Source organism: Melopsittacus undulatus, chromosome W, assembly GCF_012275295.1.
Source record: "Melopsittacus undulatus isolate bMelUnd1 chromosome W, bMelUnd1.mat.Z, whole genome shotgun sequence".
Classification (NCBI taxonomy): domain Eukaryota; kingdom Metazoa; phylum Chordata; class Aves; order Psittaciformes; family Psittaculidae; genus Melopsittacus; species Melopsittacus undulatus.
In genome coordinates, this window is record NC_047558.1 from 3,011,775 (window position 1) to 3,037,107 (window position 25,333).

The 25,333-nt window shown below is 45.5% G+C and overlaps 1 protein-coding gene and 1 non-coding gene across 4 annotated transcripts in view; both read right to left on the reverse strand.

Annotated features, from left to right (window-relative positions):
• Positions 1 to 25,333, reverse strand: part of LOC101868333 (guanine nucleotide-binding protein G(o) subunit alpha) — a 181,562-nt gene that overhangs the window by 86,090 nt on the left and 70,139 nt on the right. For all 3 annotated transcript variants that reach the window (XM_034073326.1, XM_034073325.1, XM_034073327.1), the window contains exon 3: positions 13,780 to 13,921. In XM_034073326.1, coding sequence (XP_033929217.1) covers positions 13,780 to 13,921 — 142 coding nt within the window. The remainder of the gene's footprint in view (positions 1 to 13,779; positions 13,922 to 25,333) is intronic.
• On the reverse strand, positions 8,562 to 8,634 carry TRNAT-UGU (transfer RNA threonine (anticodon UGU)). Its single transcript has one exon. It is a non-coding gene; the product is annotated as a tRNA-Thr (tRNA).

Consider the following 25,333-nt stretch of genomic DNA (forward strand, 5'->3'; position numbering starts at 1 on the left):
TAGGTATTGGAAGAATACCTAATCATCTCCCAACCTATTTAGTCTACACCTAGCAGATAGGATAATTGATACAGAGAGTTCCTGGGCAAGATACCAGGCATGGCTCCACCACCTGCATGAGGACTTTCCTTCTGGGGCACAGGAAGTTGGTGGTAGAAGCAGGAGTGAAGTTTAGCATAGTCTGCAAATACATCTGCCTTCCTCCACCTATGCATGGACATAAGAATGGCTTTGTTGAGATAGCTATCTCAGGGCCTGGCTGGCTTCAGCATCCTTGGACTGACATGTGAAGAAGGCAGCATGGCTCCTTTGGAGATGATGGCAATGTGCAGACCCAGAGGAGCTGTCCTCTTCCCCTCTGGCTCTGCTATCTGTTTGCTGGAGAAGTCCTGCTCCTGAATGAATGCCCAGAGAGTCACTGTGCTTCCATTGCAGTGCCCTGGGGGCATTTCTGGGAGACACACTGACTTGGTTTGACATTTAATAAATCGCTTTGGTTTTAATTTTGTTCCTTACTCACCAATTAAAAGTGCCCTGTTGCCATGGCAACAGAAGGACATAAATAATGGCATGGGAAGTGCAAGGTTGTGTTACCACAGGAACTCAAGTGGCAGTCTGTGTAGAGTGGCTCTGTCAGTTTGTCTGTCAGTGCCACCAGGGCTACGGGACCCTTCTGTTTTGATTTGGTATGTGAGAAAGAACCCATACAGGCAGGATTGCCAGAGTTTCTTTCCTGACATCTCATCTTAGGGGGTGGAAAAGGAAACCTAACTCCAGATAGTCTTGGGCAGTGTATACAGAACGAGAGGCTTCTGGCTTCTGCCCATGCTTTCAACAGGGTGTTGACCAGGGGGTGTGCTCAGGGGTATTGGCTGTGAGCACACAGGCATCACTATCTCTCCACAGAGGGGCACTGTGGCATTTTGAAGACCGTGGATGAAGGCTTGGTGGCAAGGATGGTCCACATGAGCTATCTGCCCTCTTGGGTTGCTCTCTGACACTCTGTGTTGCATCTGCAGGGCAGAGTCTGCTCTTGGAGGCAAGCCATTCCCAGCGATAATGGATGGGACAGCTTTAGCCCTGTTTATTTCAGCCTGTCCTAGTCAAAAGCTCAACTTGTGGATGAATTGAATAGCTATTCACAAAGCTAGGAGAGTACATGCAGTTCTGACCTTTAGAATAACCATTTACAGTTATCACCCCACTACTTGCTATCCTACTTAGCTTTCAACTAGAACCTACTGCCCTTTTCTTTCCTGTAGGAGCTGGAAACAACCATCTAAGAAGATTTTCTGGTAGACCTGCACATGAAATTGGACCTCCTTTCCTTTTGCACATCAAGTGCTTCATTTCTGACCACTCCTAGCATACGCCCATCCAGATTTATGTGCTGGGCACTGCTTCAGATGCCCTGGACCATATGTTTTGTGTGTGCACCAAGGTGCTGGCAGTCCAGCTGTTTCACACAATGTCCTGATGTCTCATTCAAACCCACTGTTATGGTAACCCACACCAGAGGCCAAGGACTGAGTCTCTGTGGCTTCAAAAGAATTTAATCTCTCAGAGCTAACACCTTTACCACAAGCATTAATGGACACTTTTCATCAGCAGCCCTCCCTTCCAAAGCAACTGAGAGGAAAGAGAAATGAAGTCAGGGTATTCCTGTGGTGTGCCTGAACTCAGGATGCCTTCTGCTTAGGGTACTTGATTGAAGCTTATCCAAATTCTGCCCCTTGCTTTGAAAGGAAGTGCCAATACTTCCCCCAGCTCCTGGCCCAACAGAGAGGATCTGTCTGGTTCAGTGAGGAAGAAATAGACCAAAGTCTATTGTGAAGCACTGGAACAGGTTGTACAAGGAAGTTGTGGCTGCCCCATCCCTGGATGGGTTCAAGGCCAGGTTGGACGGGGCTTGGAGTAACCTGGTCTAGTGGAAGGTGTCCCTGCCCTTGGCAGGGGGTTGGAACTAGATGATCTTAATGTCCTTTCCAACTCAAACCATTCTATGATTCTATGATTCTAAGTCAGCATTGCTCCTGCCCACCTGAGAAGATCCCACTCTTTAGTCTGTGGATGATCACCTCTCTGCTAGAACAGCCAAGAGCCCAGTTTGGTGCTGGTGGGTGGGATAGGGACAAACAATTCACTAGAAACTGTCCTGACACTATTAAACCTCCTTTGCAGTGTTGAGTGTAGCAATCTGATCAGTAACTCCTGGTCTGAACTAGGAATTGCTTAACCAGTATGAAGGGAAATCTGATTTTTTCTAGCTCAAGAAACTTGCTGGACTAATTCTTCCTGATCTCAGGCAATACCCTACAGCTTCATACAGAAAAGAGCTTATAGCCACACAGTGTGCTGGTGCTGCCTAATGCATGTAATAGGATTTGTAAGGGCTGCCAGGGAAGCATTTGTTTACATCTGGAATTTAATTCACAGAAAGTTGGTGCTTCGTGGTGGACTTGGCTCCTGAGTTTGGTTCTCTTTCTCAAAGGTCACAGAAGACTCACTAACACTGGAAACTAATTCCTGGAGATCTCTTGGAGGATTTCAAGGCAAGTTAGATAGTGATAGTATGGAGTGATAGGCTTCTCCTCCCCATTAGCCCTCACTGTTTATTTGCTGCCCATTCTTTCTTTGCAAAGTTGATGACAAAGGAGAAGGGGACATGGTTCAATAGCCTGTCCACTACCTCCACCCTTTGCGCTCTTGGATCAGCCCAGAGAAATAAAGATGAAAATTCATACTGACATGCAGCATGACCCCAGAACTGGGGTCTCACCTGCCCAGGATTTTAGGGGATAGATTATTAGAAGTGCTGCCTGTGTGGATTACTATCAGCAGGACTCTCATCATCATCTTTCTTCTTTTTCCAACTAAATGTATCAGCTGATCATGCTTTCTGGTTTGAAACATGGTGGATATGGCTTGCTCCTTAACCTTGTCATGCAGTGGTGCCCAGGGAAGGACCTCTGAAGATGTCTGCATGCTGGGTTGTGGTTGCAGGCTGCTGAAGCCCATCAAGTGCAGCAACTGATTGAGTAAGGCCAGGCTTTGCACTCTAAAGCTCCTTCAGGAATGGGAAGATAGGAGCCAGAAAAGGGGTATCAGCCCAAGAGGTTGCTTTTAAGCTGATTCAGTATGGTAAAATATCTGTGTACACAGCCCATGACTGAAATAAGCAGATATGTAGTTTGGATCCAGCTCTTCTTGGTTTCTAAAACCTCATGGTCCGAGAGCCTTGATGCTGAAATTGCCCAGAGTCTTCATGCTAGGGGACAGACTTCCTCCTCCTGGTACACAATTTAGGGTTGAGATTGCTTTGTGAATGCAAATTTTTTGCTTGAATCACCAACAAGAAATAGAAGATGCTCACACTTAGTCTGCAATGGCATAAAGAGCAGCTGAGCCAAAGGCTCAGCCCTGCAGAACCTTGTGTGCTGCTACAAATAATCCTAGAGCTTTCCATGAGGTTTGTTCTTGGAGACAAAGTTGAAGACATAAGGATTTTTGCCTACTCATTCATCACAAGACCAGCCTGAACTTGGCTCGTGATCCAATGTAATGCTGAATAAGGTCTTTTCAGCCTTGGCACATATTTTGCCTCTGGAGTAAATTAAACATAAGTCTGCAATAGTGGCAGGCTCACACTAACCACAGACAGCAGATTTAACTCCACACCATTTCCTGGGTGAAGGATCTCACCAGCAGAAGCAAGCATGGGAAGACATATGCATGCCACAGCAGCTAAGAGAAGCAGAACTTGAGTGTGCATTTTGGTCAGTATAAAAGCCCAAGCCTCATGCGATGTGAAGGAGGCAGAGCCTCTGTGGGGACACCCGCTAAGGTTGAGCCTGCCACCTTACACTGCGATGATGCTCCTCGGAGCTTGTTTCCTAATAGTCTTCACAAGGTCCTTGTTCCACATTCTGTATGTGGGACTGTGTAAAGAGAGTAGTGATTGTCTGGATTTTGTGTTTCAAATATTGTAGTTGGGTGAAGTGTGCTTGTGGGATCCCATATGTGTGTGTGTGTGTGTGTGATGAAGGCAGACAGTGTCCTGTATATTTTTTGTTGTCAGGTTCATGTAAAAGTTTTAACAGGTAGCACTTTAACCTTTCAGGCAAGAAAGGGTTAATGCAAAAAAAAAAAAAAGGAGTGGAGAAGTTCATTGGAACTTCTGGGCTGAACCTGCCTGTTCCCCATAGGGACACCTACTGGGTAAGAATTTTATGCATGCTAAATAATTAACTCATTCTAGCTGTTATTAGTGACTGTAGTTTTGTTGTGTATTGCTTCAAGCTTCTTTTCCAGCCAATGTACTATCAACAGCATGTAAGGGATTTGATTCAGTGACACTGTCAGCATGGGTCCCTGAATAGGTTAGTTGAGTCACCCTCCGATACAGTGGGCTGTCCAGTACGGTTCCCACAATGGGATGCAGACAGGCTGGTCGGACACAAGGGTCTCGTCTTTCTTGGGACACTGACAGGCTGATCAAATATAAAGGGTTCAAGGAAACCCCCCTTATAATGTTACAATGTGGTCTGAGCCATAGGGGATAGGAAGTATTGCTTTTGATTCTGCTTGTGTGACAAAAAAAAAAGGGGGGGGAGTGTAATGATGGAGCAAATCCCTTTGACTGTTAGAAATGTGCAGTCTATTTCTGCAGCTGCTTCACATTCCGTTTGCATCAGAATGCTTCTGCTTTAAGGAATCACTTTAAACTGTCTATTTCTCAAGAACTGATAACCCAGAGGAAGGGGTATATTTCTGTCCTCCTACCTAGAGGTCCACGGTGGCTGCCTGCAAAGTTTGTCAAGCCTTGCCATGAGCGGGACAGATGAGTGGAAGAACTCGATGGGTCAGCTACAGGAGCTGACCGTGAATACCCTAAGCAGAATGACATAGAGGAAGAGAAAAATGAATGATTGCAAAACATCACTTGGGGGCAACTGATATGTAACAGCTTGAATATGAATGCTTGTAAAGTAGGTATTATTAGAGGTTGAGATTTTGTGTATAAAACCACCTATATGCCCCATGTTATAAAGGTTCAAGTGACTTCAAATCAGACTAATCTTACTGAAATAATGCTGCCTAGAGTAGTGGGTTGTTGTTACACAAGTCAAGCAGTGATAGAGCAGACATACCAAATTGTAAAAAACTTTTAGTAAAACTAAAAAGGGGTAGATGTGGAGACAGTGTTCTCACAGGAAAATGGATATTTGCTACATGAGCTCTGAATAACTCCGAGGGATACAGCAAGGCCGTGGGAGGCCCGAGGAAGCCTAAGCAAGCAAGATAAGAAGAAGCTGGCATTCACTGAGTTATGAGAACTGTGGACTGTTGGCAAGCGTTCGAGGTCAAGTTCTCACACCTGTGCTTAACCAATTATATGTTAGTCACTAAGGGTCTTCAGGACAAGTATCCAATCATGATATGCCAAATTGCTGTAGGTGTGTGTAAGCAATAGTATATAAGGAGTTAATGCTTTGCAATAAATGGCTTTTTGTCTGATCATATTGGTCTGTGACAGAGTCCTTTCTGCGGCAAGTAGTGGTTTTGTGTTATGCCTTAGTTACTGGACTGTTCTTATCTCAACCTGTGGGAGTTACATTCTTTCTATTCTCCTCCCCATCCCTCCGGGAGCCAGGGGAGGAAAAGGGGGGAGTGAGCGAGTGGCTGCATGGTTCTGGGTTGCCGGCTGGGCTTAAAACATGGCAGCACCTCATGGGGGGACAAAGAGAGGAGGGGGTAGCACGTGAGAAAGGTGGTATTGGTTTTAACGGAAGAGTGACAGATCTTTACACCTTAGTGAAGGGCAGGTTAAAATATTCATCCAGCACTGTCACAGTTATGAAGCCAAGCAGACCCAATAGAGCACGAATGGTTCCGTGCAGACTTAGCTGCAGCTGGACATCCAGACAAATGCTGACACCAGGCAAAAATGAGGTGGCTAACCCCCCCTTATTCCATTTCCCATTTCCTCCCACTCCATCCTGCTCCTCCACAGAACAGCCCTAAGTTATGTTTCACTGTGGACCCATCCCTTACCATAGCAGACCAGCAAGGTTTGACCATATCCTCACTGCAACAGCAAAAACCCATGAATCCCATGTCGATCCCCCAGATCACCCCATTAGCTACCAGTCAGCAATCTGGGGCTTCATACCAGCATGGTGGGGCCTGATTAACCTCTCTTGAACTCCCCTCCCCAAAGTTATATAGCATTTGGCATTCCTCAGAAAGCTTGCATTAGGGGCACACAGTAGAAGCCAGCTGGGCTAAACAGGTAGACGAGAGAAGACTCCAGGGAGACCATATTACAGCCTTTCAGTACATAAAAGGAGCCTATAAGAAAGATGAGGAGACACTTCTTAGCAGGGCCTGTTGTGACAGGACAAGGGTTAATGGTTTAAAACTAAAAGGGGGAGATTCAGGATGGACACATGGAAGGAATTTTTTACAATGAGGGTGGTAAAACACTGGCCCAGGTTACCTGGAGAGGTGGTGGGTGCACCATCCCTGGAAACATTCAAGGCCAGACTGGATGTGGTTCTACGCAACCTAAACTAGTTTGAAGATGTCCCTGCTTATTGCTGGACTAGATGACTGCAGGTTGAGATGATGATGATTTACTGGAATGGGTTGCCCAGGGAGGCTGTGAATGCTCCATCCCTGGCAGTGTTCAAGACCAGGTTGGATGAAGCCTTGGGTGATATGGTTTAATGTGAGGTGTCCCTGCCCATGGCCGGGCGGTTGGAACTAGATGATCTTGAGGTCCTTTCCAATCCTAACTATTCTATGATTCTATGATTCTATGACCTTTGAAGGTCCTTTCCAACCAAAACTATTCTGTGTTTCTATGATACCAGCCTTAAACGAAGCAAACTCCATGAATATGAATATGAATCCAACCTGGCCTTAAACACCACCAGGAATGGATCATTGACAGCTTCCCTGGGCAACCCATTCCAGTACCTCACCACCCTAACAGTAAAGAATTTCTTCCTTATATCCAGTCTAAACCTCCCCTGTTGAAGTTTTAACCCGTTACCCCTTGTCCTATCACTACAGTCCCTAATGAATAGTCCCTCACCAGCATCCCTGTAGGCCTGCTTCACATACTGGAAGGCTGCTATGAGGTCTCCATGTTGAACAGCCCCAACTTTCTCAGCCTGTCTTCATATGGGAGGTGCTCCAGTCCCCTGATCATCCTTGTGGCCCTCCTCTGGCCTTGTTCTAACAGTTCCATGTCCTTTTTATGTTGAGGACACCAGAACTGCACACAATACTCCAAGTGAGGTCTGACGAGAGCAAAGTAGAGGGGCAGGATCACCTCCTTTGACCTGCTGGTCACGCTTCTTTTGATACAGCCCATAAAAGGGCTGGCTTTCTGGGCTGTAAGCGCACACTGCTGGCTCATGTTCATTTTCTTATTGACCAACACCCCCAAGTCCTTCTCAGCAGGGCTGCCCTGAATTTCCTTTTTGCCCAACCTGTAGCTGTGCCTGGGATTGCTCCGACCCAGGTGTAGGACCTTGCACTTGGCATGGTTAAACTTCATGAGGTTGGCATCAGCCCACCTCACAAGTGGGTCAAGGTCCCTCTGAATGGCATTCCTTCCCTCTAGCATATCAACAGAATCACACAGCTTGGTGTCATCGGCAAACTTGCTGAGGGCACACTCAATTCCATTGTCCATGTCAGCAAAAAAGATATTAAACAAGACCAGTCCCAACACCGATCCCTGAGGGACACCACTCATTACTGATCTCCAGCCAGACATTGAACCGTTGAGCACAACTCTTTGAGTGCGACCATCCAGCCAGTTCTTTACCCACTGAGTGGTCCACCTATCAAATTGATGACACTCCAATTTAGAGACAAGGATGTCATGTGAGACAGTGTCAAACACTTTGCACAAGTCAAGGTAGATGACGTCAACTGCTCTACCCCTGTCCATCACTTTTGTAGCCCCATCATAGAAGGCCACCAAATTGGTCAGGCAGGATTCCCCCTTAATGAAGGCATGCTGGCTGTCACCAAGCACCTTGTTGTTTTTTATGTGCTCTAGCATTCCTTCCAAGAGAATCTGCTCCCAGATTTTGCCAGGCATAGAGGCGAGACTGACTGGTCTGTAATTCCCTGTGTCATCCATTTTCCCCTTCTTGAAAATGGGGGTTATATTTCCCTTTTTCCAGTCATCAGGAACTTCACCTGACTGCCATGATTTTTCAAATATGACGGCCAGTGGCTTTGCAACTTCATTTGTCAGCTCCTTCAGGACCCGCAGATGGATTTCATCAGGTCACATGGACTTGTGTACATTCAGGTTCTTAAGATGGTGTCGAACCATATCCTCATGTACAGTGGGCCCAAGGTCTAAGTTTTCACAGTCCCTGCATCCGCCCTCCAAGACTCGGGTGCTGCGGTCAGAGCCTTTGCCAGTGAAGACCGAGGCAAAGAAGACATTCAGAACCTCAGCCTTCTCCAAGTCCTGTGTAGCCAGTTCTCCTGAAAGTTTCCAGAGGGGGCAAAAGGAGCACGGAAAATGCCCGAGGCCCCAGCGAGACTTGAACTCGTGATCCCTGGTTTACAAGACCAGTGCTCTAACCCCTGAGCTATGGAGCCTCAATAAATTAATTGGGGGGACTTACTCAGAAGGCCCAAATCACTGCTTGGGTTAGGCTGAGTATGGTGGGCAGTTGTATCCTTACCCCTTGTTATTTCCCTTATCATACAATTATAGAATCATAGAATAGTAAGGGTTGGAAAGGACCTTAAGATCATCTAGTTTATCATTATTATTAGTGGTGGTAGCAGTAGTTCTTTTGTGTTATACCTTAGTTATTGGACTGTTTTTATCTCAACCCATGTGATTTACATTCTTTCAATTTTCCTCCTCATCCCTCTGGGAGTGGGGGAAGAGAGAAGGATAGTGAGCAAGCAGCTGTGTGGTTCTGAGTTATCATCTGGGCTTAAACCACGACAGCCAGCTGCCTCCGGGGCTGCTCAATTACACTGAACAGATTTATTTTTTAATATTACTAGCCAGTATTTAAAATATCCCAGGTACGAATTTGTTTAGCTCCCAGTTGCAGAGTTGCACACTGTATACAGCATAAGGTCATCACAGACACATTTTGCCTCAAAGCCTGAAAGAAAAAGATTCCCTTTCAAAAATTTTTAATGCTTTAGCAGCTTTTTAGATTTCCCTTTCATAACTGAAGCAGAGGCATGTCCAGTCATTTCTGCTGGGAAAAATGTTCAATATTATGGTCACTCCCTGCCACCTCCAGCCCTCAAGCACTGTACCTGTGACCCTGCCACCTCAGACACTTGTATCTGAGCCACATGACTGATACTAGGATTCTCTGTTGAGTGATTTCTGAACAATTTCAGTCTGTTTCTATCTGGTTTGTGCGAATATGAACATGCTCTACATCCATTTCCACATCAGCCTGCAGTGGAATCATAGGTGTTGCATTTCCAAGCAGCTTCTGAGGTTAGCATTGACTCACCAAGGAAGAGACTTTATGCTTCTTCTGGTTGGAATTTCTAAAGTCAGACTATGCAATTGGCTCTTCAAATGGAAAGATTAAAATCCATCACTTCCCTGCCCTTCCTGCTTGATCAGTTCCAAACACTTGTGCCAACTTCTGGATTTCTCACTTTACATTTCCATTTCCCATTTACTCTGCCTGGGTGCAGTGAAAGGGAATCAGTGAGGAGCTTGCTTTATTAATACATTTGCACTTTAGAGAACCATTTAATCCAGAGGCTCCATGTTATGGCATGACTCTTTCCTGCTGTTAATCCAATTATAAAGGTAAAGACTAAGCAGTGGCCTACAGGCCATCTGGAGGGTCCTGAGCTGCCAGGAAGGAGCAAGCCTCTGTCTCTCTTCCTCCATGTACCCCCTTGCTCTTGGCTAGTGGGTAATCCAGCCCAGTGCAGTGATGGCCCTGGAGAAGAGGAACACACACTGATGCTTCTCCTCCTGCATCCAGCTCCTGTCTCCTCACTGACTGCTCCTTTTTTTGCCTACCCTCTTGCAACATGTAAAGGATTTGTGACTTAGCACTTGCACAGCTTTTCTGGAGTTCCATACTGACCTTCTGAGTTGTGTGTGGTGGTAACCTGCCATGATTTGGCAGGACATGAGCCAGCAATGTGCCCTTGTGGCCAAGAAGGCAAATGGCATCCTAGGGTGCATTAGAAAGGGTGTGGTTAGTAGGGCAAGAGAGGTTCTCCTCCCCCTCTACTCTGCCTTGGTGAGGCTGTATCTGGAATATTGTGTCCAGTTTTGGGCCCCTCAGTTCAAGAAGGACAGGGAATCGCTTGAAAGAGTCCAGCGCAGAGCCACAAAGATGATTAAGGGAGTGGAACACCTCCCTTATAAGGAGAGGCCGAGGGAGCTGGGTCTCTTTAGCTTGGAGAAGAGGAGACTGAGGGGTGACCTCATCAGTGTTTACAAATATGTAAAGGGTGGGTGTCAGGATGATGGAGCTAGGCTTTATTCAGTGATATCCAGTGATAGGACAAGGGGCAATGGGTGTAAACTGGAGCATAGGAGGTTTCACGTTAACATCAGGAAGAACTTCTTTACTATAAGAGTGACAGAGCACTGGAACAGGTTGCCCAGGGAGGTTGTGGAGTCTCCTACATTGGAGATATTCAAGGCCCGCCAGGACAAGTTCCTGTGTGATGTACTCTAGGTTACCCTGCTCTTGCAGGGGGGTTGGACTAGATGATCTTTCGAGGTCCCTTCCAACCCTTGGGATTCTGTGAAAATTCTCTGTTCTGTGACATGCTCCTGCCTCCCTGCCCTGAAGGATACAAAACAAGGACCTAGGTGCTGCCCTCAGGCCATGAACCCTCTGTGAGCCAGTGTTATGGTTTAAGCCCAGCCATAACTCAGAACCACACAGCCACTCACTCACTCCCCTACTTCTTTCCCCCCTGCTCCTGGAGGGATGGGAAGGAGAATCAAAAAAATGTAAATCCCATGGGTTTAGATAAGAACAGTCCAGTAACTAAGGTATAACACAAAATCACTACTCCTACCACCAATAATAATGATAAGGGAAATAAAAAGGGAAGAGAATATGAAACTAAAAAGGGAAAAGGAAAACATTAAACCCAAGTGATACACAATACAATTGCTCACCACCCACTGACCGATACCCAGCCTGACCCAAGCAGCGATCTGGGCCTTCTGGGTAACTCCCCACAGTTTATATACTGGCCATGACATGCTGTGGTATTGAGTACCCCTTCGGCTAGTTTGGGTTGGGTGTCCTTTCTCTGCTTCCTCCCAGCTTCTTGTGCCCCTCCTCACTGGCAGAGCATGAGACTGAAAAGTCCTTGATTGGAATAAGCATTTCTAAGCAACGACTAAAAACATCCGTGTGTTATCAACATTGTTCTCAGGTGTTCAAGGCCAGGTTGGATGAAGTCTTGGGTGACAGGGTTTAGTGCAAGGTGTCCCTGCCCATGGCAGGGTGTTGGAACTAGATGATCCTTTCCAACTGTAACTGTTCTATGATTCTATGATTCTGATAACAAAAGTGGGGGACCAGAAGCCATATGCTTCTTTGTAAGATTAAAATAAATACTATTTCATACTAATGCCAGCAACTTTCTGTGGAGGTTGACTAAGAGAAAGGAGCAAGTGGAAGACCACAGCCTACAAGACTTGGTTTCTTTCCCCTTCATCTACTGATAGATGCAGGAATATTACTCCCATCTATGAAGGGAGAAGACAGATACTCTGAATCATCCCTCCCAGACTGTTATTTGGTTTATATTGGTTTGTTGCAGGCTTGTCTGTACACAGGCAGCATAACACCATTGTAAGAAAGGAGTAATTCCTCTAGGACTTCATACCTTAGGGGAAACTATGTTGGGGAGAACTTAATCTAACTTACTTTTTCCTTTTCAAAGCATAACTTGGGATCCCTACTGCCAAAAAGCATTATTTGAAACAAGAATGTTTCAAATGACGTAAGGAGAAGCCTTTTCATCATGAAGACAGCAAAGCAGTGGACCAGACTGCCCAAAGAGGCTGTGCAGTCCCCATCCTTGGAATATTTCAGACCTGATGGGATAAAGCCCTGAGCAACCTGGTTTGACCTCAGAGATGACCTTGCTTGAGCAGAAAGATGGGCTAAACACCTCCCAAGCTCCTTTCCAGCCTTAGTTATTGTATGATCCAAGGATCATTTGTCATCTTTTCCATAGGAATAGGAACAGACACAACATTTTGTGTAGCCCAGTACTCCATCTCTCATTCTTGGCAGTCCTGATAACAGCTCTCCCCTTCCACACCCTATACTTTGCCAGGCCTTGCACTAAAGCAGTGTTGAGCCTCTCTCCTCAAAGTAGGACTTCAGTCATTTAAAAAAAAAAAAGAAATTTTACATTTTAAAGCTGTCTGCCACAGACTATTTATCAGACATGGAGAATGATTTGTTTCTGTTTTCCTGGGCATAGGTTTTTAGCTTGCTGAGAGCTGAGTCACCAACTAATCAACAGATTAATGTAGTCTGTTTGAAAGCCATCACCATTAGTTCTTGTCAAGTTCACAAGAACTCCATTATGGTATCATCTCTATGTCTGAGATGAAAAAATCTCCAGGATTTAGAGTTCTTGTGGGAAAAATCCCTAGATAAAAAGAAATCAAAATACCCCTTTGTGACTGGGAGAAATAAGGTACCTCTTCATACAGTAACACCACAGCAGGATTTTGGCATCCTTTCTAGTGAAAGAGTTTGGGGTGTGACATACATCTGTCATTTGATAGCTACCTAAAAATAGTCATGACACAGTGGCATATAGGACTTTGCCTTTACCAGGTCTTTAATCTGAAATCATTTTATTTCCAATTAAACCAAGTAATTTTACCTTCTCTGAGATGGCAGCATGCAAAAAGGGTGGTCTTGACTTCTCTAGAGCTCTGACTTTCTCTGTGTGGGCTTGGTCTGAGCCAGAAATGCAAAAAGGAAAGGCAGAGGCTGGCAGGGGCACCTCGCAGAAAAGTCATTGTTTAAAAATAGGATGCTGGTTAAAGTAACAACAGAGTGGCAACTGTAAAAGATGAGGCTGGCCTAGGTGTGTGGCATGAGGAGACTGCTAGACATCACAGTTATTTTGATAAGACACATGCTAACACTGCTGCCCAAGACCCTGTCCATACAGACCTCACTGAAGTAATACATCCCCTTCTTTGCAAGTGAAATTGCTGTTGAGGGTATTTAAGAGCCAGTCCAGTCCCCCAAAAAGTCAAGTTAATTCTAAAAGCTTTCCTGCATGAGCAGGTTGGTGGAAGGGATCTGAACAGCATCAAGACTTCTCCCTGAGACACTTCTCCTTGCAGCCTGTGGATCCAGTATGTGCACGGTAGACAGGACACACATTCTCCTTGTTTCCCCAAGTCTGTCAGTACCTCTCTCTAGGCTGTCCCTAGGTAACAGAATTGTTTTGTACTGGCCTGGCTAGTACCAGGGCACAAGAGATTGTGGCTGTTGTGACACAGAGGTCCCCAGGGCTACACTTCCTAGCATAGGTGTACAAATGGCATGTCATATGCAATTGTGCCTGTGCCTCTGTTGGTTGCACAACCTGCATGTTCGATAAGTATACAACAGTGGGTAGATCTTCCCCCCTCCCTCCTTTTGCCTCCAAGGTATTCAGATTGTGCAAATGCCTCTTGTTTGTGCTCAAGTCTCCAGGTGCTCAGCTCTCTGTACCCAAGCAGTGGTGATTTTAACTTACCCGTCGCTCCTTATCACCGTATTCGATGCCCAAGGTATCCATGGCACGTACAATCGCTGCCAGTGACTGTATAGTGTTGCTGTAGACCACTGGCTTGTACTGCTTCACATCTTCTCCAGAGAAGCCATCCTCATGGATGATCCTGAAGAAAATGCAAAGGACAAAAACCTCTTGAGAATATCATTTCAGTGGGGGAGACATTTAAAAGAGAGCTGTGCTCTTTTGAAGAGTACATCTGCCATCTCAATTCACTTAACTGAGTCAGCATTTCTTTTTAAATCTTTCTGGTTGTTCACCAGTCATGTGTCTGAGCCCAGTGCCTGGATTTAGCACACTTTTTACTCTCTCTCAAGGAGGTTTTGTGCAGGGTCAGTGCATACGGTACCTCCCTCCCAACCAAACTACAAACACTGGAGCCCAGAGATCCTTATGTTCGCATGCTCACCGGTCACAGAATGGGGGTGCCAGGTCCTACATTACCTTCCTTGTCAAGGTCTGTTCAGTGCTTGCAATGACCATCAGATCGGATCTTAACCGCTGAAACAAGTGATAGAAAGACACCTGGGCTGCCTTACAAAAAGAACCAGAATTGAAAAAGCCCTGAACACAGGGGGACACAGGCATGAATATGGGAAGTGACAGTATTTACAACCCTTCACGCCTCCTCCCTCCTTCCTTCTACCTTAAGAACAGTGCTGGGAGTTTTGTTGCCTCAAGGCATATTGTGTTATCCCCTCCCGAAGTGAGGTGGGAATGAGACCCACATCCTATCAATCAGCTCCACACGCTGGATGCTCTGTGTGTTAGTCTCTATTAAACTCCACAAAAGGAATGATGGAACAAATTCTTGCAGTCCTTTGCTCGGGTTGGAAGACTGACCGTATAATTTCTTCAACCCTAAGTAACTCAAGAACTAAGCAGAACTAATCCTGGTGTGCCTAGAAGACAGCTTGGATTTGCAGATCTAATTGTGTTTGACAATAACTCTTCTCAGTGAAGGCATAAGTTATGATCCTATCTCTTAAATACCAGCAGGGAGGATGATCTGCTTAGGCAAAATTAAGTCCTTGTTTACTCATCCTCAGATCTCATTGGACAAGAGAAGAGTCCTTCAGTAACAGATCTGCTCACTGATAAAACTCTCATCCTGTCTATAACATGGGGCTTTGTTTCCTTTTTTTCTAAATCAGATGCACACCAACCAAGATCCTGACCAGTGCTGACACCCCCCTGGGGAGAGGCAGCACTAGCAGGGATCACTGTGAGCTTGCAATAGATACAGTGCTGGGGTAGTGATGGAGAACGGGGCTGGATGACAGTCCCGTAAGCATGATTAAAGCCCTTCCCAAATCTTTGCTCACGAAGCCAAGCCATCAAACATGAAGAACAAGGCTGACTGATTGATTGATTGATTGATTGATTGACTGATTGATTGAAACATGCTGACAAAGACACAGATCTACTCCCCCTGAGTGCAGCTCACAAAAGGTTTTCTAACACAAGCGGCCAACTCTCTGCTCTCCCCACCACAACCTTTGCTCACACATCACTGAACACTGAGCTCCTGGGAGGAGCTGCTCCAACACTTTTCAAGTCCTGGGAAAATATGACTACAAGTAGACAGCCCAAGACAGGTAGTAGTTCAAATGAATTGGTGTCAAGGAAATTTTTAAGCTACTGATCTAAGGAACTGGGCAGAGCCCCCTGCTCAGGTACCCCAGCTCCAAGAAGGGAAATGGTGCTGGCTTGCTGGAAACAGCACAAGGAGCTGTTGATTTGAGAAGAGCAGGGAGAGGGGGGCTGAGTGAAAACCTTTCTGATTTAGTAGATCCAAACATGCTAATGTGTCAAAATTTCTTCTATAGCTAGTTTTGATTGTGTGCAGTTCTGGTGTCCTCAACATAAAAAGGACATGGAACTGTTAGAACAAGGCCAGGAGGGCCACGACAATGATCAGGGGACTGGAGCATCTCCCGTATGAAGACAGGCTGAGAAAATCAGAGCTTTTCAGCCTGGAGAAGAGAAGGCTGCGTGGAGACCTCATAGCAGCCTTCCAGCATTTGAAAGGGGCCTACAGGGTTGCTAGTGAGGGACTATTCATTAGGGACTGTAGGGATAGGACAAGGGGTAACGGGTTGAAACTTAAACAGCAGAGGTTTAGACTGGATATAAGGAAGAAATTCTTTCCTGTTAGGGTGGTGAGGTACTGGAATGGGTTGCCCAGGGAGGTTGTGAATGCTCCATCCCTGGCAGTGTTCAAGGCCAGGTTGGATGAAGCCTTGGGTGATGTGGTCTAGTGTGAGGTGTCCCTGCTCATGGCAGGGGGGTTGGAACTAGATGATCTTAAGGTACTTTCCAACCCTAACTATTCTGACTCTATGATTTTGATGAAGAGTTATGGCAATAGTAGACTTTGTATTCTTTAGCTTTTATTTTGTGTGAATCCAGTGCTTGTGCCGAGGTTTGGAATAGTAGCATTTGAGGGGAAGGAGGGGAGCCAGCAGAGCTGTGTGTCAGCACTGGATCTCATGGATTATTTACTGTTACTCGGATAAGTTGCAGAACTTCTTGGAAATGTGCTCTTTGTCAGAAGTTGCAGTCAAACCTGAGGAATTATGGCTGGCACAAAGCACAAGGATCTGCATCAATCCTGTTCACATTCAAGGGAAACTGTACAGCACTGATTCCTCCCAGCTCTGAGCATGACAGCAATGAGCTCAGCAGAGCAGGGATCCCATGGGAGGCAGGCAGGCAGTAAGCAAAAGCATCACCAGAAATAATTAATTCTTTCTGGGTGGTTGGCTTGGGGTTGAGATTTGGGGTAGGGGGGACTGAATGTTGGTTCTGGGGCAACTAAGAGAAGGAAATGTAAGAATCATAGCATTATAGAATGTTTTGAGTTGGAAGGGACCTCAAAGTTCATCTAGTTCCAAACCCCTCCCACAGTCAGGGGAACCTCCCACTAGACCAGGTTGCTTCAAGCCCTGTCCAACCTGACCTCGAACACTACTGGGGATGGGGCAGCCACAGCTTCTCTGGGCAACCTGAGTGAAGAAAGGGGTGAGAAGACAACAGGCATGAGGGGCAGTGTAAGGGCCACAAGAGGATGCAGCTGAAATCTGTTTGATCAGGCCATTCACCATGCTGGTGGAGATAAGAGTGGTGTCTGCACCTCCAACTGGCTTTTTGCCCTTTCACTGACAGGCTTTAACTAGAGTCTTGATATGGCAGAAAGAGGGCTGAACAGTCTTCTTTAGAGTTTAAACTGTCTCTGGCCTCTAGCTGTGAAGTTGTTGCCTAATGCCTGACATTTTTACTTATAAACACTCAGTGTTTCTAAATACTAAGCTCCCTAAGAAGTAACAGGGCTCTTTATTTGTGCTGAAGGGGCAGAATTAAGTGATGGAGAGTGCTCAGGGATCCCTCAGTGACCATACTGCTGACTGGGCAGCATGCTGACATCCTTCAAAGCACAGCCATAAAGGCATTACTTTTCAAGGGGGCATAAAAAAGCTTGATTGTTCTTCCATGAAGTCTCTCTGGGAAGGAAGCCAAAGCAACTGGAAGGAGTACTGCAGATGCCAGGATTGAAGGCTTACTGTAGGAAGTACCTACGGATTAATCAATCATGAAGTTAGCACATTACTTACTTAATATGTGAGTGAGCAAATCCCCACTGACTAGTGCTGTTCCAAAACCTGTGAGGACACACTTTTGCAGTAATACTTTGAACTGGTTTATTCTCCTATGTGGAGACAGTGTTCTCACAGGAGAATGGATATTTGGTACATGAACTCTGAATAACTCTGAGGGATACAGCAAGGCCATGAGAGGCCTGAGGAAGCTTAAGCAAGCAAGATAAGAAGAAGCTGGAATTCACTGAGTGATGAGAACTGTGGACTGTTGGCAAGCTTTCCAGGTCAAGTTCTCACACCTGTGCTTAACCAATTCTGTGGTAGTCACTAAGGGTCTTCAAGACAAGTATCCAATCATGATATGCCAAATTGCTGTAGGTGTGTGTAAGGAATAGTATATAAGGAGTTAATGCTTTGCAATAAATGGCTTTTTGTCTGATCATATTGATCTCTGACTGAGTCCATTCTGTGGCAAATGGCGCCCAAACAGGGACCCTCTATAAATTCACATTGAAATGGAAGAGGATGTGAATCACGGCACCACAAAGAAATTGGCTGGAATCGATCTGGCTGGACCAAGATCGGGAGGCAGAAGCCTCAGAGGTGAAATCCTCGGATCAGAGCCTTGTGAGCCCGGAAGACACTGCGCAGTGCAAATAAGGTGAGCAGCCGGATGGTTGGAAGGGAGCTTAAGGATGGGAAAACAGTTAAGTAAAGAAGAAGAAGTAATGCTTAAGCTCTTCCAACATATCCTCTCTATGAGAGGGACAGACTATGATGAAGCTATGCTAAAAAGATTATTGCTCTGGAGTAAGGAGAAGGAGTTAATTGTGGGAGTCGGCAAAGCCTTTAATCTCGAGACTGGGGAAAAAATTACTAAGGAAGAAGCCTCCTTTTTATGGGTGTTTTCAGTCCTTCTTAAAGTGAAGGGAGCAACCTTTAAAGAGACAGACTTAAAGTTAATGTTGAAATGGTTGAAGACACGTTACCCAGAGATTGATGAGTCTACTGGATTTGAGATCTCTTTGTGGAATGAGGCAGGAGTTAAACTGTGGAATGCAGCCACAAAAGGAAATGACACTGTGAAAAGTTTGTTAGTCATTTGGAGAACTGTTTTAGAGATGTTAAAGTAAAAAAATGAGATCATGGAGACCAGCGCATCCCCCCCCCCTCCCCACCGAACCTCCGCTGGTTGCCACCACAGCTGTGAAGACTGAGGATGGGGATGAAGATGATCCTTTCGACTCAGGCCCTGTTGACCCCGACAAGGAACCTGTGCATGTTCATCAGTCTGCTGTTGCTGCTCCTGAGATTCTGATGCCTGATAATTCCGATGCTGACCTGGATTGTCCTTTTGACCTGAAGCCTATCCATCCAGAAAAGAAGCCTGATTTATATCCCCCAGATCCTCATGATAAATGGGTAGCTGTAAAGGGAGAAGTGAGATGGGTGGGGGATGCAGATGTATTGCACGGTTTCCCATGGTGTGTGTGTTTCCCACCCGAGATGAGAAGGTCTCTCTTATGCTCTTATCAGGAGTATCGGATGGACTGTAGCAGACTGTGGACTTGGGACCCCATATACAACTCATTTGATAGAGTCTCTGTAATACTCATGTACTAGAAGTTGGTAAATATAAGTATGTCCATGTTTCTAGCGACCCTTGCAGACCTTTCTAGATATTGCTGTCACTTATTCCTATGTAGGCTGGCCCCCTGTGTCAGAATGAGTGCATTTTGGTCAGTATAAAAGCCCAAGCCTCATGTGATGTGAGGGAGGCAGAGCCTCTGCGGGGATGCCCGCTAAGGTTGAGCCTGCCACCTTGCACTGCAATGATGCTCCTCGGAGCTGGTTTCCCGATAGTGTTTACAGGGTCCTTGTGCCATGCTCTGCATGTGGGACTCTGTAGAGGGAGTAATGATTGCCTGGATTTTGTGTTTCAAATATTGTAGTTGTGTGGAGTGTGCTTGTGGGATCCCAAGCGTGCGTGTATGTGTGTGATGAGGGCAGACAGTGTTCTGTATATTTTTTGTTGTCGGGTTCATGTAGAAGTTTTCATGAGTAGCAGTTTAACCTTTCAGGCAAGAAAGGGTTAATGCAAAAGTGCGGTTGCTGGCAGATAGTTCTTGCTGCTGCTGAGCAGGCAGGCAGCTGTAGCTGCTGCCAAGCAGGCTGTGCAAATCAGGGTGAGCGACTTTGGGAAAAAAAAAGGGTGTAATGATGGAGCAAACTCCTTGACTGTTAGCACTGTACAGTTTACTTCTGCAGCTTTTTCACATTCTGTTTGCATCAGAATGCTTCTGCTTTAAGGAATCACTTTAACCTGTCTATTTCTCAAGAACTGATAACCCAGTGGAAGGGGTATACTTCTGTCCACCTACATAGAGATGCACAGAGGCTGCCTGCAGTTTGTCAAGCCCTGCCATGAGCTGGACAGCTGAGTGGAAGAACTCGATGGATCAGCTACAGGAGCTGACCGTGAATACCCCAAGCAGAATGAGATAGAGAGAAATGAATGATTACAAAACATCACTTGCAGGCAACTGAAAAGTAACAACTTGAATATGTGTGCTTGTAAATTATTAGAGGTTGTGATTTTGTGTATAAAACCACCTGTATTTACTAGCCAGTTGCTAATAAGAAACTATACCTTGTACTGTATGGATTTATCACTTGTAAGAGATGTTAAAGAATGCAGATTTGCAGCAGATGCTAGAAAATGCTAAGGCAAAAGCTAGAAAGATTCTAATATGATGGTACTGTTATAAAACAAGTAATGGAACAAATTAAGACGGTGGGAGAACTCCACTGGTAAGAAGTTTCTTTGGTTAGTCCCTCGCTGCCATCAGCATCTTCAACATGCTGATGCATTCTGTGATAGTTACTCTGCTAATGTAAATCTGTGTGTGCTTTGCTGTAGTAGTGACTTGTTACTGGGTGAAGCAGGTGATACTCTGCATTGACAACAAGGTGCAAGGACTGAGATTGACCAAGTGCCTGCTACCACAATCAAGGGCAATACTGGGTTGGCCTTTGTGTCTGCCACCAAGAAGAACCTTTAACTCCACTGTTGGCTGCAACCCAGCAAGTGTGGAGTGGTGGGGACACATGCCATGCCAGACCTTGATGTGAGGGATGGCCTCCCCTGTTATCAGAGAGCCATCCAGGAGAAAAAGGGCAGGCCCAGCTGTGTACAGCTATCAACAGGACCATACTGGCTGCCAGAGAAACTTATAAAGCCCCAGAACTGAAGAACATAAAGAAACAGCAATGATTGAAATCTTTGTAATATCTGTTCTATTATGTGTGACCATGGGTAACGGACAAGTATACTGAGCACATCTGTTAAATCGCCAATATTCCAACCTGTTATACAGTGTGTAGGATTCACTGGTATGGCACATGTTATAAAGGTTCAAGTGATTTCAAATCAGACTAATCTTACTGAAATAATGCTGCCTAGAGTAGTGGGTTGTTATGTTACACAAGTCAATCAGTGATAGAGCAGACACACCAAATTGTAAAAAACTTTTAGTACAACAAAGAAGGGGGAGATGTGGAGACAGTGTTCTCACAGGAGAATGGATATTTTGTACATGAACTCTGAATAACTCTGAAAGATACAGCAAGGCCATGAGAGGCCTGAGGAAGCTTAAGCAAGCAAGATAAGAAGAAGCTGTAATTCACTGAGTGATGAGAACTGTGGACTGTTGGCAAGCTTTCCAGGTCAAGTTCTCACACCTGTGCTTAACCAATTATATGTTAGTCACTAAGGGTCTTCAAGACAAGTATCCAATCATGATATGCCAAATTGCTGTAGGTTTGTGTAAGCAATAGTATATAAGGAGTTAATGCTTTGCAATAAATGGCTTTTTGTCTGATCATATTGATCTCTGACTGAGTCCATTCTGCGGCAGTCTTAAATGCTTCTAGCAAATGTTTCTCCTCTAGCTTGCCTTAGCTTGCTGATGGCTGAGCTCCTATAGCAGCTTTTTCCATAGTTCTTTGGAAATGTTCATGCTGTTACTATCCATTTCAGCAACACCTTTCTTCTTGCCTGCTGTTACACTTTACTGCCTTGAGGGCATCTAAAACTCCAACAATACTCTTGGGAGGTATGTTGTTATGGGGCATGGCTGGAGCCAGCTTGTGTGCTGCAGGAAACAAGAAGTAGTGGGGTTTGGATACTGTAGAGAGCTGTGGCCATTAAAACTGCACAGGGTGTAGGAACTAAGAGAAGTGAGCAGTGTGCCAAGACTGAGAAGTCTTCAAAGTTTCAGACAGGGTGGGCTACTTCTTAAGCAGCCCACAAAGTAAAGGGAACAGCGGTTATTCAGCACTAAAAATAGTAATACTCTGTTTCTAAATGGCTCGTATTTGTCTCTGAAATACAAAGGGAACTGCTGTGGGCAGGTTCCTCTTTGCCGCACTGGAGCTGGTTATCTCCAGGGCAAAGGAAGAAAAGGGATTTAAGAAGATCCCTGGGGTCTGTGGATGAGGGAGACAATCCCGTAATTTAAAAAAGTGATTCTGAGCAATTTAAAAGCCATTTCATTCACCAAGGGCCTAATGAAACACCCTGTTCTGAACGGAAAAGTGAGAGACAACTGAAGCAACCTGATTGTCTAATGCACCTATGAAAGCTGCTAACAGCAAACCCCGTATGCTTGCACATTATATTGTCACACTCATTTTGGAATGTCCTTAACAGACAAGTATTTGCTGGGGAAAATAGTTAAACTGAAGATCAGATCTGCTGTCCAAGAGCAAGTCATTAATACTGAAGAAGTACTCAGTGTGCCTCAGCGATTATTGCTTAATTACTTTAATGGTTGAAGTCCAGCCAGTAACTCAGAAACGTGTAGTCGCTCTCTCACTCCCCCCCTTCCTCCTCCCGGCTCCCGGAGGAATGGGGAGGAGAATCGAAAGAATGTAACTCCCACGTGTTGAGATAAAAACAATCCAGTAACTAAGGTGTAACACAAACCACTGCTGCTACCACCAATAATAATAATAATGCTAAGGGAAATAACAAGGGAAGAGAATACAACTGCTCACCACCAGCTGACCAATACCCAGCCCAACCTGAGCAGTGATCTAGCCCTTCCGGGTAATTGCCCCAGTTTATATACTGGGCATGTTCTGCTGTTGTATGGAATAATCCTTTGGCTAGTCTGAGTCAGGTGTCCTGTCTCTGCTTCCTCTCGGCTTCCCCTCCTCCCTGCCAGAGCATGAGACTCAGAAAGTCCTTGGTCAGAGTAAATATTACTTAGCAACAACTAAAAACATTGGTGTTATCAGCATTGTCCCCAGGCTGAAATTGAAAACCACAGCACTGCACCAGGTACTAAAGAGAAAAATTACTGCTACTGCTAAACCCAGGACAATTACAAAATAAATTAAATACATGGAAACAGGGAGTGCATTCTGTGTAGCAGCTTGTTTTGGATTCTGTTCAACACAGCACTTACATGACTTCAGCCTCTCACTACAAAACAACTGTATTCAAAAGGCAAAGTCAAAGATAATGTTGCTGTATGTCCCTGCTGACAGCACTGCCCCAGAAGTGGTGAAGTGGCAGATCTGAGCAAAGCACATGACAGCTCCACCATGGTGGGGCTGGACCTCAGCCTGGGGCTGATCCAAGCAAGATGCCAGTTTGCCTAGGTCACTCCTGGTGGGAATACTTGTCCATCTAACCTGAAAACCTCCTGGAGCAGAGGCTAGTTTCCCCCCTCCTTGCTCCAGTTTATTCTGGCACTTTCTTTATAGCCCTTTGTCCTGGGTTCAGCAATAGCAGTCATTTTTCCCCTTCTTCTTAGTAGCTGGTGCAGTGCTCTGTTTTGCTTTCAGCCTGGGAACAGCGCTGATAATACCGATGTTTTTAGTTGTTGCTATGTAATGGTTAGTCTGACCAAGGACTTTCTGAGTCTCATGCTCTGCCAGGGATGAGAGGAAGCTGGGAGGAAGCAGAGACAGGACACCTGACCCAAATTAGACAAAGAGGTATTCCATAACACAGCATGTCATGCCCAGGATCTAGAACTGAGGGCAGTTACCCGGAAGGGCTAGATCATGGCTTGGTCCCGCTGGGTATCGGTCGGCAGGTGGTAAGCGATTGTATTCTCTCCCTTTGCTACTTCCCTTATCATTATTATTATTGGTGGTAGCAGCAGTGGTTTGTGTTATACCTTAGTTACTGGACTGTTTTTATCTCAACCTGTGGGAGTTATATTCTTTCGATTCTCCTCCCCATTACTCCGGGAGCCAGGGGAGGAAGGGGGGGTGTGAGAGAGAGGCTATGTGGTTCTGAGTTACTGACTGGAATTAAACCACGACAGTTCTTTTTGGCACTCAACATGGGGCACGAAGGATTGAGATAACAACAGATCCGACCAGAGTGTGCCTAATCGTATTTCTGATAAGCATATATTGTTTTGGCTTAATAGTCAATCATCACAGTGATGATTTATTGGCTCTCAAAGTTGTTGCTCTTAATCTCAGTTTCAGCACATCATACCTTACAGCCGGTATTTGCTGTGTTAGTGTTTATTGGCTGTGGGCCTGGGGCTAAGGTTCTTGTTTCATTGTAGTTTATGGTAATGACTTGTAATACAATAGAATAATTGATCATGAATCTGTATTGGTATGTGTTCCCAGTGTGGTCACCACCTCTATACTTTGAGAGTTATATAATGGAAGTGTTTAGCAATCATACATCTTTTTTCTCCTCCTTGTGTGGTCAACCCGTGAAGGAGACATTCCCTCATGCTCCCAGACCCCCCACCAGACCTTTTACCGCATCATTTGAGAGTTCTTAAGGTTTTGAATGGTCTTTAGGTACTCTTGAGACCTGCCTGCTGATTGTGATGGAGATCACCATGTTGACACACAGAGTGTGTTTTACCCACAACTATTTCATCTGATCTCAAGAGCTGAGGAGACTCAGGTTTGGGCCTTTTCTAGGGTTAGACGACGATATAGGAGGACCAAGAGATTTTCACCGAGGCTGGACTGTTGGGGGTCGAGCATGGGCGCTTTAACAGGCTTGCAGCAAGCTGTGAGAAAGTGAGCCTCTGACCCCAGGCTGGAAGAGGAAGCATCAAGGTCAGCAAAACAGGAGAGCAATAACAAGATGCCAGAAGCATGATGTAACGCTAAGCTGAAGCGAAGGTGTGAAACCAATCAGGAGAGGCAAAGTGGAGCGTGTACCTCTCGCGGGCAGAGTGAAGTAGCCAATCAAGTAGTGCGTGATTGCGTGTGGGACAGTATATTAAGAGCAGCCTTGTAATCAATAAACGGAGCATTTTGTGAATCTACATCGTGTCGGTGTTTTCTCCCCTCCACCTGGCCGCGGCACTGGACAATCATGAGTGGCAGCGTGTGTGGGATAGTATGGGCAAGTATCTGGGCCACTGGGCCCCTCCAGTGCTTTGGAACTCCACCACTGGACAAGTGCAAATTCCAGAAAGATTAGTAAAACACTTAAATGAGATGTGTTGTCATCCTGGTCACACCAGAGAGGGACAAATCATGGCAACTTGCTGGGGCTTGGCCTATGCTTACAGAGCCATGTTCAACACTATCCAGCACCTTCAAACGGAAAAAAATGTCCTGGATCTGATGGCAGCACAGCTACTACAGCTCCAAGCATAGCAGCCACACCAACCCCAGTGACAAGTATAGTAACTACTCAAACCCCAGCAACAACTACAGCAGCTACCCAAACTCCGACAACAGATACTACAGCTAAACCAGAGGAACAATTTGTACCAATATCGCTTGCTCCTGTAAGCAAGGGGAAAAGCAAAAAAAAAGACAAGAAAGATGAGAGAACAAGATGAAGAAGCACTGGCAATACACTTACTACCCAGGACAGGATTTGATCAGGAGTCATCATCACATGATGAAGCAGAAAA